The following is a 15063-nucleotide window of genomic DNA, read 5'->3' on the forward strand; positions in this document are numbered from 1 at the left end:
CGGCAAGGACCCCGGGACTTTGTGATAAATGTGGCTCTGGCTTTTTGTCTTTACTTCATTTGAAGTTTTGGCTTTGGCCAGATGGCAGCCCCCAAAAACTGAAGGGAAAGTTGCTGCCGGAAAGTGTTGAAGCAGCACTTTGGCAGGGCATCAATGCCACAACAAGGCTGCAACCGGTTTGGGGCAGGATTCGGGGGGGTGGGTGATGGTGAGGCTACTCCTCCTGAGGCTCCTCCTCCTGGTGCTGCTCCTCCTGGTGCTCCTCCTGAAGCTCTTCCTGATGCTCCTCCTGGTCCACTGCTTCTCTCCTGCTCCTCCTCGTGGTCTTCTCCCTGCTCCTCCTCCTCCTCCTCCTGATGGTCCTCCAGCACCTCCTCCTTCTCCTCCCTTGCCTTTTTATCTGCTTTTTTGCATGTCTTCTTTAAAGTAGTTGTTTTTTGTCTTTCTTTCTGTTTTGTTTGTGGCACTCTCCACCCTCCACTCTCCACAGGCCATTCCTTGGGTGATTCTCCGCATTGAAAGTGTATCTCCAGCAGTATATCGTTTTTCTTGCGCCCAAGTTACATTTTTAATCGCGCCTTTGAGACTTCATTAGTGCCACGAAAAAGGAAAGCAAATGCACAGAAGGAGGGGGAGAGAGGGGAGGCAAGGGAGGTGGCACAAGAGTCTAAAACATGTGCGATGCTCCAACCCGCTGATGGCCCTCCTCGGTGCCCCTGCCCGCCCCCTGCCTCTGTGCCCCTTGTTGTCTGCCAAATGGCGCATGAAGCACCATCAGAGACCAACGCTAGCCCCCCCCTCCACCCCCTCCACGCCCCTCTACCGTGTTGCTCTCAGCTCAAGTGTTGTCTGCTGTTTGGAACCCTTTCTCTCTCTCTGAGACATGAAGTGTGTTTGTCTTGGGCTTCAAGTGTGGCAGGTTGTGATTTTTGTTTAAAAATAAAAACTAAGTAAATAAATCAACAAAAATACGATTCAATACGATTGCGAGGCATTTATGGCAGGCACTTGACAGCGAAAAAAAAACACCATGTCGTATGCGTGTTACGTGCCCCCCTTCCCCCCTTGTGCCCCCCTTTGTTCGCAAAACATAAAATATGCATAAATTCCAGCATATTTCAGCTTTCGTTACGCTCTCTCTTTTTTTGCCCTGCTTTTTTGCTTCGTAAAGAATTTTCCACAGAAAATATTTTCATTTCATTGACAATTGACATGAAATTGCCACACGACACACGACACACGGATGGAGACTTTTATGTTGCAAATAAAGTAATAAAAAAAAGCAAAGAAAAACTCAAGTAATGAAAGCCAAGAACATGCAACCAGCCACAAAAAAAAAGGATATAGTGCATATTTTTGACATTTCTTTGGCTGGGATTTCGAGTGACACATGCCCTCTGCTTGTGACTCATTTGCCGCAAAAAGAGGCAAGCAAATGTGGCTGGTAAACCCCCAGCTAATTGGAGGATCTCTGGGCTAAGGATTCACCTTTTTTTTATCGAGGCAAAATCCCTTAAGACACCCAAAAATCCCAGCAATCTGTCTGGGGCAGATTTATGGCCAAAAAAAAGGTGTCAAATGTCGCCATAATAAATTGTAAATTATTATAGATTTTTTGCCATGGAAATACAAGACGTCGAAAGTCCCTAGAGAGAGGGAGAGAGAGAGGGAGGGGGGAGAGGAGATTTTCAATCAGGAGTCTTGACTGTGGCGCGTGTCCTGTGGCTGGCTGGCAAGATGTCCAGCCAGTGACTAACTAGCTGGCTGAAGACATAATTAATTGGCTTTTAATGCAGCCAAGACAAAGGGGGAGGGCCAGGAAGGAGCCCAAGGAATGCCGCTGGCAGAAAGAGAGAGAGAGAGAGAGAGAGAGAGAGAGAGTGTGCATTTAGTCAAACGGAAAATGATGCCGGGGAATGCTGTGCTCTGCTGTGATTCTGACAGACAGACGGAGAGCTCCCTCCCCTCCCCCACCCCCACACACATACATCCTGCTCCTGCGGGACATACTGCTTGATCCTTTGTAGACATTTCGTTAAAAGTTAGCACAGAGCACACTGCCAACAATCAAATCAAAAGCAAACAATGGGCAAAAATGTAAGAAAACATAACCAGAGATAAGCGGCTTGGGCCAAAAAAAAAAAGATGGCGACGCTGGCCCGCGTTAACGGAAACGCAGACATGGCAAATGCAAAAAAAAAAAAGGAAAAGGAAAGAAAGAAGTAAAAGGAAGCGAAGGAAGGACCCACCACGGTCTGGCAGTGGCAGTGGCAGTGGCACTGGGAGTGCAAATGTCGGCGTGTCCTTGTCCTTGCCACAGCCACAGTGCTGTCCCTGCGGCTGGCTGGGTGGCTGGCTGGGTGGCTGGGTGTGTCTGTTGTCTGCTGCAAATACCGCAACATGTACTCAAGCAGATAATGTTAAATACCACTCGAGAGGCAGAGAGACAGAGCGACAGAGCCAGTAAAAGGAAGCCAGCAAATCCTGGCAACAACAAAAGACATAAGCGCTACTGCCACAGCTTCAGCTGGGGACTTGGACTGGGACTGGGACTGGTCAGGACACTAGCAGTTAAAAGGACACCAAAGCCGGCGGAGAGGCGAAACAAAAAAAAACACAGAGAAACCGAAAGGCATCTCCTGTCGGAGACAAAAGTTCAAAGACATTGCTCCCTCTCTCCACCCTCTACCCCCTACCCCCCTCCCAGTTAGCCTTTGGTGCTGCCGGAAAATTTAAGCGTAACATTAAATAATTTACAAACAAATGGCGACGCCGGCTTAATCGCCGGAAATACGCAAAAAAGCTCGAAGGCTGGAGGACGCATGTGCATGTGGCATGCGGCATGTGGCATGCGGCTTGAAAGAAGGAAAATCAATAAAACGTGTGCGAGGATGCGGCGGTTTTGCTTTTGCCACTTTTACTTTTTCCTACCTCCCCCTCCCCCCCAGCAGCCAGGACTCCAGTCAGGGCGAGCTTCCGATGTCGTCGTTGCTTTGTCATTTGTTTGGCCTGCAGCTAAATTTGCCTCTGCCTCTGCCTCTGCCTCTGTGTCTGTGTGGCAGAGGATACTACCGCTTTTAGACACATGGCAGGACTTAGGTGTGGCTCCTGGCAGCTGTTTCGCTCTCTCTCTCTCGCTCTCCCTCTCTCTCTCTCTCTTGCTGTCTACAAAGTGCAACAAACCGAATTGTGCGACGCCACTCACGATTTTTGCATTTATAAAAGAAAGGAAAGAGGGAGAGGGGGACTGGGGGACCGGGGGGGGACTCCTGACAAGCGTTAATCTTGAAATAAAATATTTGTGTATTCCAGAGGCAGGCACCCATGGAACCCTGTTCAACCACCAAATAAGAAAAAAAATACATGGCATACTTAAGGGCGCCACGAATACCCTTTCTGTTAGAGTACCCTTACTGTGAGCTTAGAGCATACCCATATCATTATTTTTGGGTGCGGCAGGAGGTTTTTTCCTGTGCCGCTGATTATCTTTCGGGCGGCAGTGACTTTTCCCATAGATTTAGCATAAAATCTTCCCCCAAAAACTGAAGGCAAAAGTTTTTCAAAGCTCAACCAAGGGGTGGGCGGAGGGGGGGGGGATATCTTTTACGTCTAAGCTCTGGAAAGCACTTCACTGGATTTTTTTTCTGTGGGGGGAGGGGAGGGAGGGGGTTGGGGTCTGTTCCAGGTGTTTGCTTACCCTGTCAATGTCTCGCAGTCGTCCCGTTATTTGCATATCCCCACTATGTGCGAGCGAGAGAGGGAGGGGGAGAGTGTGGGTGTGGGTGTGTGCGCCTCCTGTGTGGCATGCTAACATTGTGTTTGTATTTCATTAATATTTCAGAGGTGGCGCGTTGTTTGAAATCAAAACATAAATATTAACATACACGAATTGAAACTCTGTATCGCCGCCAGCGCATTTCCTGCCACAAACACACACACACACACCCAAAAAAAAAAAAACCGATATAAATGCTGGCCGCAGAAACCACAAACAAATACAGCCCCTCCCCCCCCTCCCCCACCCAGCCCAACGCCAAATAATAAAAATGTTCCAAAAACTTTCGAAAAACGAACAGATTGTAAAAAAAAAAGAAGAAGAAGAAGGAGCAAAATGAAACGAAATTAAACTGGCAGAAATGCAAGGCAAATATTTTTGTGTCTAGCACGAATTGGATTTCGGATTGGAAAATTCACGAGTTTTCCATGCGGTTTTCCACTGGCCCGTTGCCCGGCTGTGATTTTGCTTTTTGCTTGTTTTTCATTTAACACGCAAATATTTTGTGGCATGCACAACTGGTTTGTTTCATAATTTTAAGCAAATACCAAAATTGTTGTCGGCCGGAGAGAGTGGAGCACAAAAGAGTTAATTATAAAAGCCATATTTATTGTTTATCGGTGGAAAAGATAAGGCCAATTATATGGCCTGGCAGATTTATGCTCCAGGTGAACAATTACCTTTGATATTGTCAATTTATGGTCTTTATTTTTTGTCTGTCTTGTTGCCTTCGACTTCCATTTCCATTTAGCTGCAAATAAATGTTCGTTTTTTGTGTATTTAAAAACATTTTAGGCAGGCTTTGGCATTAGTTTTCATCAGAGAATGCATTTGCCGTCGGCTTTCAGTTTTACTTTATGTCCAAGCTCAAAAGTTCACTTTGTGAAGCTTGCTCTCTTTTTTATTTGCCAATGCATGGGCTGGCACTTGCATCTCCCTTGCACTCGGCTACGCTAAGCATAGCTTTTATCGCTGCTACGATCTGCTCTCTGGACGAAATACGTACTCTCTCTGCAGCAGAAGGGCAGAAAGCAATAGCCTAGGCAAATGGAGAAGATGGATACATATGTATTTGCCTTTCGCTCGCACTCGGCAACGCCAAGCAGAGTTCTTATCGCTGCTAAGATCTGCCGACGAGCGAAAAACGCGCCAACAACAGCCACACGGGCAGAGAATAGGCAAATGTAGAAGCTGGAGAGACATTTGCCTCTCGCTCGCACTAGGGATTTCAACACCTGGGATTGCTGTGCACGACAGTTCTTGTCGCCTCTCGAGCTCCGTTGATCGTCACCGAGCGAGCTGCAACAACACGAGTGCCAGATGGACAAACGATTTCGGCTTCGGCTGGCTTCGACGTCGACTTTTATCTGCTTGATCTTTTGATGCGCATTTTCTCAGTCGCTGGCAAGCAATAAAATGGGCAAATTACAGGAACAAAGTTGCTGTAGCAAAGGAACGATGACGAAGGCACAGAAGAAAAAGAGAGGCAACCAGCGGAAGATCGTACACTGAGAATAATTTCACAGTCAAAAGTCTTGCAAAATAACCTGCAAATATTTCCCGATTCTCGACCACAACATATTAAAAGACTCTCAATAGAATTTTCTTAAATGTTTTATATTTATTTTGCATAGAGTCTTGTTTGTTCAATGGACTTACAAGCCACCTTCTGGACTTAGGAAATGATTTCCTTTTGAACCACTTGAAAATACTAGCCCATAAAATATACATAATATTTATTGTAATTAAATTAACTTATGCTATATTTCCTCTCAACTAATTCCCCCTTTCTGTACTTTCTCTTCTCTTTCTAGGTAAGTGTGATCAGCCGCTGGCCCAGACGTTTTCCTCAATCCGTTTCAATCGATGTTCCATCAATGTATTCCTCTGTCTCTCTCTTTGCACACCCCTCACCACCCCAACCCCTCATTCATTATTCCCTTGCATACTTTCATAATTTTCATCATTTTTAAATGTAGTTTACATAGATATTTCCACTAACAAAATTTGCAAAAACCCAAAAACTAAACCGTAAACTTAACTCTGCTATGCCTCTATCTATCTCTTTCTATCTATGTATTTGTGTATCAGTGTGTGTGGGTGTGCGTGTGTGTGTGTCTGCTTTGATTGTCGTTACAAATTGTGGTAAATATTTAAACATTTTCATTATCATTTCGCATACAGAGCGAAATTTATGCCCAAAAACGCGTTGACAGCCGGCGAGTAGAAATCTGTCAGAGATTTGCCGAAAAACCACCGAAAAACAATTTGCGTGCTTAATTAAAAATTTAAATTACATCAAATAGAATGCAGTTTTGGGGCCCAAAACCAGGGGGTGGGGGGGGGGCAGGAAGGATCAACAATTTGTGCGTGTGACAAATTTCCATCGCAACTTTCCAGAGCAGGAAATGCATAGAAAAGAGAGAGAGAGAGAGAGAGAGAGAGAGAGAAGCAGAGAGAGGCCCCTTGCCATTATGACATGCATTATGGTTAGAAGCAGCAGCAGGAGCCAGGAGCCAGGAGCCAGGAACCAGGCGGCAGGATCCAGAGCCTTGCCACATGCTGCTACTGCCGCTGCTGCACTAATTTGTGCGTTGCGCCCCAAGTTGCCAGCCGAAAAACATAGAACGAAGGCGCCCCCAAAAAACTTTTCCTCACAGTCTTGGGACACATTTTATGCCCCTCCCCCCCTGCCCCCTGGCCCCCCGCATAGCCCCTGTTGAGTGCAGGAATTAATTGCATTAGAAAAGTTGCAGAGCCCCAGCGAGTGGCACATGTGGCACGGGCGCACAAGTTGCGCTTATTTAAGTTTAGAAATGTTGCAAACCCCCAGGCCCACCCCCACCCCCCTCGTTGAACAAACGTTTGTCAGCAAACTTAATTTCTGAACTTTTGGCCCCCTCCCCCCGCCACCCCCCCTCCATACGGGCTCTTACAAAATACTCTCGTCACCAAACTTGGGTTTCCTTTTGGCAAAGAAAGTTGCCCCAACCCCAAGCCTCCCACCGCCCCCTCCCCCTCTCCATGGAATGTTTGTGCATATTTTAAAGGCGAAACTTGCCAGACGCACATTTTACATAAATGTTGCACTTAAATGCACATTTTGTCATAATGTCCACCCCGTCCCGCCCCCCTGAAGCCCCTCTGGGACTTGCCAAAGGGGAATTCCTGCTTTCTTTTTTCCTGGAAGCACCAAAGGAACTTGCGTTGGAAATTAAGATTCCTGCCAGGGGGGCAGGGGCAGGTCTATAACAATTTTCAATAAATAACATTTTGTTTATCCTTTTGGCAGCTATAGAGGGGAAGGGGGAAGGGGGGGTGGAGGGTGGGTGGAATGCATTGAACGCAAAGGAACCCTTGGACCGTGTCTTTCGAAAAGTGCCTTCAAACTGTTGGGCAGGGTCTACCTTTTCCTTATTTTTGTGCCCTTTATTATTCTGCTTGGAAAAATATACCCCCACACCCCCTTTCTCCCCTCTTGCTTGCACCTTTTGTGCATTGAAATGGAAATGAAAACTGTTGCCAAATGAAGGTAATGCATGCCTGACTATTTGAGTGTTTCCACTGGGTAGATGTGTGTGTGTGTGTGTGTGTGTCGCTTGTTAGTGCAATTTGCACAAAGACAAACGAAGAATTGTGTGTGTCTGCGTGTGTGTGTGTGTGTGCGTCTGTGCCCCACACGTGCGCACACTGTCTGCCAAAGTCACTTTGTATTGAAATTAGACACATTTCCGTTCATGCAAAATGCCAAAACCCCCCCCCAAGCCCCCTTCTATAAGGTGGTGGGGGTGGGTGCTAACGGATGCAGTCGGGCAGCTGCAAAGTATGCTATAGATTTTTGCTCGAGCGCCTCGCACCTTCTGCATGGGGGGGGGGAGACACTGAAGAGTGCGTGTCTCGTGTCTCGTGTCTCGTGTCTGTCTGTGTGACGACGACACTCGTTGACATTGGGGGCGACAATGCGTCAAGGCAGGAAAGGCAGGCAGCCAGCCCCCTGCCCCTCCCCCTGCCCCTACCCCACTCGTTTCGCTCACTAATTTGCATATTTATGCAATTATACGCTACCTTTTGTTCCAGCCAACGTTTTTGTACAATGTCAACCCTTTGCTTTTTTCGAAAGGGCTGACTGCCCCCCCCTCAGACCTCAACAGTTGGTCGGCCGTCAGGTTGTCGCTGGCGCAGCATGTCACTTGTCACGCCAAACACGAACACGTTAAATGTCAACAATGAAGTGACGCGGTGCAGGGTAGCAGAGGGTAGCAGAGGGTGTGACGCGAAGATGGGGGCTACGGGGGGCACGGTCATTGTCCCCTGTGCGCCTACCAACTGAGACAACATCCGATGGTGTTTGGAGTCCCTTTTTTTGGCCCAATCTCACACCACTTCAGTGGAAGAACACCCCCCCCTTCATTACCCCTTCCGCAGGGCTGCTCCTCCTCCTCCTCCTGGTCCTGGTTTTTCGGCTCTGGTCCTGTCCTGGCCGGCTGTGACCGGGCTCTTCCGCTTCTCCTTTCCTGACATTTGACACTGTCACAGCGTTTAGTGATTTATTTGATGGTGACATGCGTGTGCTGGCTGGCTGGCTGGCTGGCTGGCTGTTGCCATGACACACTGCAAAAATGTGAATAGAATACAACCAAAGCGGCACAGAAGGTGACCCCGACCCACCCCACCTGCCAGCGTACACCCTTCCGGCCATAAACACAAATTTCCGAACTTCCCAGTTTTTTTTTCTCCCTTCCAGATCGGGAATCTCCCTTCTATTAAATGCAAATGAAGTTATGAAAATTGCTCAGCAGCCCCCCACCCCTCCTGCTCTCCCTGCAACCGCACACTTGGCATGTGGCAGTGCCGCGTGCCACAAAAGGGTCGCCGTGCGGTATCTACAACAAATGATCTCAATCATGGGGCGAGCATTATGAAAATTGCATAATTTTACCCGGTGCTTGGGGGCACTTCAATTAGAGTAGCAAATGAAAATAAAAACAAATACAAACAGGGCCCCTCTGAGACCTTCATTCTGAGAGAATCTGACAAGTTTATAATCCGCCGACTTATCGACCACAATCCCTGGCCTCGGCCCAGACTCCACGAAGAGTGTCAACAGCTTTAAGTCGCTCTCCTTTCACTCCTTGGCTGCTATTGTTGATATATCCTGAAATGCTGTTCGCTTTTCAATTACCAGCTCAATGGCTTCTGGGTTGCCATCAATGGATGGCTGGCTGGCTGGATGCTGCCGCTGTGGCAGCCAAATAGTTGCACTTCAACAACACGTCTGCAGCTCCTTTCAGCTCCTTACCAAAATCAGCTTCAGCATCAGCTTTGGCTTCGACATCAGCTCCTGCTTCTACAGCTGCCTTTCAACTTTCAGCTTCATTGAGCATTGGACATTTATTGTTGCTGCGCATTAAGGCATTAGCAGTAGATGGAGCGGGTCCTGGGGCAGGTCCTGGGGCTGTGGCAGTGGCAGTGGCAGTGTTGCTGTGCCACGAATTATGAACGTATTTTTCTCGACTTTGTTCGACACTTTTATTGGCAAAGTGCTGCTACCAGCGCTGGGCATTAAAGTCAATAAGCTTTCATGGCCTGGCAGAAGGGAGCTCCATGGATTTTCAATCAGATTTTACTGAAGATTAGAATTAATATGTTTAATAGCAGGGAAATCTGATTTAAGGTTTACAATTTACAAGTGCTCATCTTTAAAACATCTAAAACATGCAAAAATCTCTTTTCACGCTCATCCGAAAGTGCTGATTAAAGCTATGGACAAGGTATATCCTCATTTTCATGCACTCAAACATTCGACAGATGACGGGTATATCTATAAAACATCTTAGACATATACAAATCTCATTTCACCCTCATCCGAAAGTGATGATTGGTGCTCTGGACAAGGAATATCCCCATTTTCATTAACTTAAATACAAACATACGTCCGATGATGATATCTATATCTATAAAACCTCTAAAACATACAAAAATCTCATGTCACACTCATTCGAAAGTGCTGATTGTTTGCCAAGGTCAGGGAATATCCCCATTATCATGGACTCAAATACAAACAAATGTCAGCTGATCAAATCTATATCTATAAAACCTCTAAAACATACATAAATCTCGTGTCACACTCATCCGAAAGTGCCGATTGGTGCTCTGGACAGGGAATATCCCCATTGTCATGCACTTAAATTCAAAGATGAGTCAGAAAAAGTGAAATTGAGTCACCATCAGAAGCAATGAAGGTCCCTTTCATGCATTTCCTTGCGCAAATTCAATTCACGAAGCCACAAAAATAGTTGAAAATACAGCAGAAAACTATATTTCCCATTGCCCATATTTGTGATAATTTTCTTTGTTGTTTTATTCATTCATTCTCTCTGGTTGATCGGAACTGTCTGCCGAAACTTTGGCAACAGCAAATTCCCTTATGTTGCCTTTGACTGACATGATTATAAGTTTGTCTGAATCGGAATCGGAGTGGGAGTCGGAGTCTGATCCAGAGGCAGAGTCTGGGGCTGAGTCCTGTTTATGTCCTGCCTTGTCTGGGTCTCGTCTCGGCACGTTAACTCAAACGAAACTAATTTAATGCGCTGCAAAAGTATTCAAACAATTGCACCAGGCGACGCCCAAAGTGAAAGCAGCCAAAGGAAAAAAAAGCGAAAAAAAAACTGAATTCAGACTTCCTTGGAAATGGAGTTTGGGTCGTGCCTCACATCAAACGAGCGAATTTCATTTGCCATCCAACGAAAAGGAAAAAGTTTTGCGTTTTTCCTCTCTTATTTTTAGATACATTCTTATAGTCGTCTATATATATATACACAGAAATTTTTGTATCTCTCTCTCTGGCAAAAGCACAATTCAATTGTTGGGGCGTGTGCGTGATGATGATGGGGCAGGAGAGCAAATGGGGTGGCATGGGGCCCGCTAGAGACAAGAATGTTAACAATTTTATTTATGTTTGCTTTGAACTTGTCTTCATTATTTGCCAGCGAGACAACAACAAAAAGAATCTCCTGTATTTGGGAGCGGGGGGGGCGGAGGGGATATTCATTTGCCACACTTCAAAACTGGAATTAAAATTAGCTTAAAATGTGAGGGAGCGACAGCCATTAGAGCACCTTTAAAACACAACCCAAACCCCTGTTAATTTCCAGGACACACACCCACACAGAGAGAGAGGCAGGCTTAGACAGAAGCCTAACCCTTTTTTGGGGAAAAATTTGCATATGTGCGGCTGCCGAAAGAAGGACGTAGTCGTACATCAAACTATTAAAAGCCTCATAGTAAGGCCTCCAGGGGTTCTAACAGACGCAGCCACAACCACCACCACCCCTCTGTGTGTGTGTGTCTGTCTGTGTGTGTGTGTGTGTGTGTGAGAGGTCCTTGTGTCTTGTGCCAACATTTGTCAAGCGAGGCTTCGGCGCCTGGCAAAATAGCAACAGTTTTTCCTCCTCACAAAAAGGGGATGCCAAAAACTTACCGCAAACCACGCCCACCCCCTGCCCCTCCCCCCTGGGGCCACCAGAGGCAGGTGCATATATTTCCATATATTTTTATGTACAACAATTTCGAATGAATGCCAGCTTAAGGGATGCCCTCACCTAAAAACCCATCAGAATTCCAACGAAAATCCTGTGAAAGGGTATCTGCCTTGAGAGGACTTCCTTCGAGGCTGGATGAAATGATTTTAAGCCTTTGCCTTTTGTTTAGATTGTTTGCCCAGCCACAGGACACTCGAAGAGCACCTTCACTAAATTAGTTTCATTTATTTGTGGAAGAGGACCAGGACCAAGGCTCTGCCTCGTTCACGTAAATTTTCCGGGGCAAAACGAGGGCCAGACATCATAAACAATCCATGTGGCTATCATAAATTGATTTTCCTTTTCCGAAATAATGTCTGGGTCATTTTTTATGGCAGCCAGACGGGAGGAGAGGCGGCGGGGGGGTAGGGGCCTGGAGACGGTCTTAGTGGCAATTAAAATAAATTATGATGTGCAGATTTACGAAAATTAAGAGATTGCCAAGTGCCACGCCCACCCACAAAGAGAGGAAGAAAACTATAAAATTACGTAATAAAAGCAGGAGAGAGGAGAGAGGAGGAGGAGGAGGAGGCAAAAGAAAAGGCGAAAAGGGATAAGTGAAAATCAAGTTGCAGGTTAACCTGTGCTCCACCTATCTATGCCACATCCTTGATCCCTGGAATGGAGGGCAACACGTGCTGCGGCCTCATCAGCAGTCAGGACACCTGACGGGCACATCCCCACCGCCCCCACATCCCCACCGCCCCATTCGTAAAGGATTTCAGGGGATCTCTGGGGGCTTTGGGTGTGGGTGTGCCATCAGGAATTCAGGTCATGTGCATGTGAACTCAATTAAGCAGCACATAACTTACAAACCGGATTACAATCATCATCATCAACAACATTCTGTGCGGAACCTTGAGACGACTCACAGGAGGAGGACTGGTTGGCCAGGACTCGTTTGGCATGCAAAGCAGCAGCAGCAGCAGCAGCAGTCGGCCCTCGGTAGCCTTTTGACTTTTCAACGAGCTACCAAATATGTTACTCATCCGTGGCGCCCCCTCCTCCCCCCCCGCCCATTTTAACCTTTTTTGGGGTGCAAAACAATTTGCAAACCATAAATTTTCCAGGGAGGGAGGGCTGGAGGGTCCTTTAACCAATTTGAGGTAAGGTCAACAACAGCTGTCGAACTTATTTCGCATGTAGTGGTGCCCGGCCGATACACAGGATATGAAACATTTTCGCCTGAATAATTAATTGAACGTCGAAGAGGCAGGCGGTTGTATCTCCTTCGAGAAGCCGCCTCCCCCACTCCTGGCTGTCGATTTTGCCCTCCTTTTGCGGTTGGGCGCTTCATTTCAGTTCCTGTTCGTTGGGCTCCCCTTTTGCCCCTCCCCACCCCTCGGGCCTTTGTCCAATTTGCGGTGTTGTCTTCTGTCTTGTAGTGCGGCTGTCTCTCTCTCTCTCTCTCTCCTGCTCCTCCTGACTCTTGCCTCCTGGCAGTACCTTTAATTAAGCCATACATGACTCGGTCTTAGCCAGTCATGCACTGCAGTGCGGAAGGGGTAGTGTGGAGGGGTAGGAGGGGGGTTTTTTAGACGGTTAGATTCATTTTTTCCATAAGCCGCTTTTCCACCACAACAACAACATTTAAGCCTTTCGTGATAAGCATTTAAATAAATTAAATCCAAATCCTCTTTGCCTCAAGCCCTTCCCTCCTCTCCCCCCCTCCTCACCGGTTCTAACCGCAGGAAATGGCTCTAATGAAAAATAGCAAGCGAGAGCGAGAGGGAGAGAGGGAGAGGGAGAGAGTGCCGGGCATAAACCAACAAACAAACCAGACAAAAAAATATTGCAGGCGACATAAAGATTTGTCAACGTTGATAAAACAACAACAAAAGCCAGGCACAAATGCCGCCAAAGAGGGGGCGGCGGAGGGCTCTGTTTTGTGGTATATTTTCACCGTTAAGGGTTAAAAAAAAGAAAGTGGGTGTGGGTGTGGGAGGGGGTAGGGGGGTGACTGTACAAACAAAACCAAATCAAATGTGCAACTGTTGCGGCCGCCTGCTGTCGCTTTGATGGAAAGTGTCAATCCGCTGTCGAATGGAAAACAAAAACAGGATAAAACCCAACACCAACACCAACACCACACACACATTTTCCAGCTAAAAGCAACGCCCCGCCCGTGCGGTAATCCTCCACTGAGTGGAATAGTATCCATCCATAAAGGGTGTATTTGGCAGTCCAGCTTGGAGTCCGAAAGGCTCTTATGTGCAAACTAATTTTTGTTTTTATAATCCATAAAAATGGTGTGATTTTTTTCTGAAATTACAATTTAAAATCAAAATTTAGTTTAATTTTTATTTTCATAATATTTTCATTTTTTGGTAAATTTTAAAATAAAAACAGTTTGAATTTTCGTTTTAAATATTTTTAATTTCAAAATGATTTTTTTTTGATATATTCAAAATTTCTAATTTGTACAATACAAAAAAAAAACTTAAATCTTTTTCAAATTTCCTAAATTAATATTGAATTTAATTGTTATATAAAAAAGAATTTAAATAGATTTATAAATTTTTGAGATTTAAAAACTATTTTTATTGCGAATATTTAATTTTAATAGTAAAAATTAAAAATAAATAAATTAAAATAAATATTGAATTTATTTGTTATGCCAAAAATAAATTGAATTTTCTTAAAATTCAAAATTTTTATTTTCATTTTTTAATTTTCAAATTTTATAATACAAACCCCAAAAAAATGAAATAATATTTCAATTTCTAAAATGTTTAAATCAAAAAGATTTGATATTCAATTTATATTTTAATGATATTTTTTTACAATTTTTAATTCAAAAAGATTTGGTATTAAATTTTAATATTTTTGTAATGCGAAAATTTGATTTGATTTTAATTTTTGAATTTTTGCTCTAAAAATAAGAGCTTAAAATTATAAATTTGTATCAAATGGATAGTATAATTGGTAGTATATCCTTTTCCTGGATATCTGTTGTGCCTGTATTTCGATGTGGTTTTTTGTAAGCAACTAAACTCCTCTTTGTGTTCCCTGTTTACCAGCGATAGATCCCTAGATAGCCTAGATAGATAGATAGATAAACTCTCCCATATATCCCCGCTTTACAGGGTATGCATCCATTCATTTGCTAGCCACAAAATGGTGGCCCTCTCGCACTGTCGGCCTGTTAAGTACGCTATATTAATTTCCATTGTGCGCGGATTTGCATTCCCAACAAGGCGGGGAAGCTCTTGTTGTCCCATCCATCTGTCTGCGGCTAAATGAATGGAAAGAACTCCATAGCCCAAAGTGAGAATGAGTGGAGTCAATAGAAGTGGGGATTGGGAGTGGGGGGAGTGGGGGGGAGTGCCAATGATTGATATGAAATTGATGCCATTTTTGTGGCTAAACTGAAATCGTTTGTTGTTTAGTAGACGACTCCAGACTCCACGAATCGATTCAATCAGAGAGGGAATCAGTGTCAGGCAGGAGGTGGGCCACTCCTCCTGCATACGTTCCCATTAGAGATAATCACTTTTGCATTTTTAATGTCCTGCCAACAGGGGTGGGAGGGAGAGGGGGAGGGGCACATAAAATGAAATTGCAATTGCCAGAGCGCCAATGGCTTTGATAAGCCATAATCAACAGTTGGTGGAGTGGGAAATTAGCATAATAAATGCAAGTGGCGCGGGGGGGAGGGACTATGGCTTCATAAAATTTTATTAATTTGTTGGCCACAACAGGACAGCA

General features: G+C 45.3%; 1 protein-coding gene across 4 annotated transcripts in view; it reads left to right on the plus strand.

Annotated features, from left to right (window-relative positions):
- The window catches only part of SKIP (Shal K[+] channel interacting protein), a 174747-nt gene that overhangs the window by 133793 nt on the left and 25891 nt on the right, over positions 1 to 15063 (plus strand). Inside the window, exon 3 of one of the 4 annotated variants that reach the window (XM_033376531.1) lies at positions 5590 to 5752. The exons of the other annotated variants lie outside the window; for them this stretch is intronic. Coding sequence (XP_033232422.1) covers positions 5590 to 5748 — 159 coding nt within the window. The 3' untranslated portion in view covers positions 5749 to 5752. Of the gene's footprint in view, positions 1 to 5589; positions 5753 to 15063 lie in introns of those variants that run through there. 4 annotated transcript variants of the gene reach the window in all.

The sequence above is a fragment of the Drosophila pseudoobscura genome, chromosome 2, assembly GCF_009870125.1.
Source record: "Drosophila pseudoobscura strain MV-25-SWS-2005 chromosome 2, UCI_Dpse_MV25, whole genome shotgun sequence".
In the NCBI taxonomy this organism is placed as follows: Eukaryota; Metazoa; Arthropoda; class Insecta; order Diptera; family Drosophilidae; genus Drosophila; species Drosophila pseudoobscura.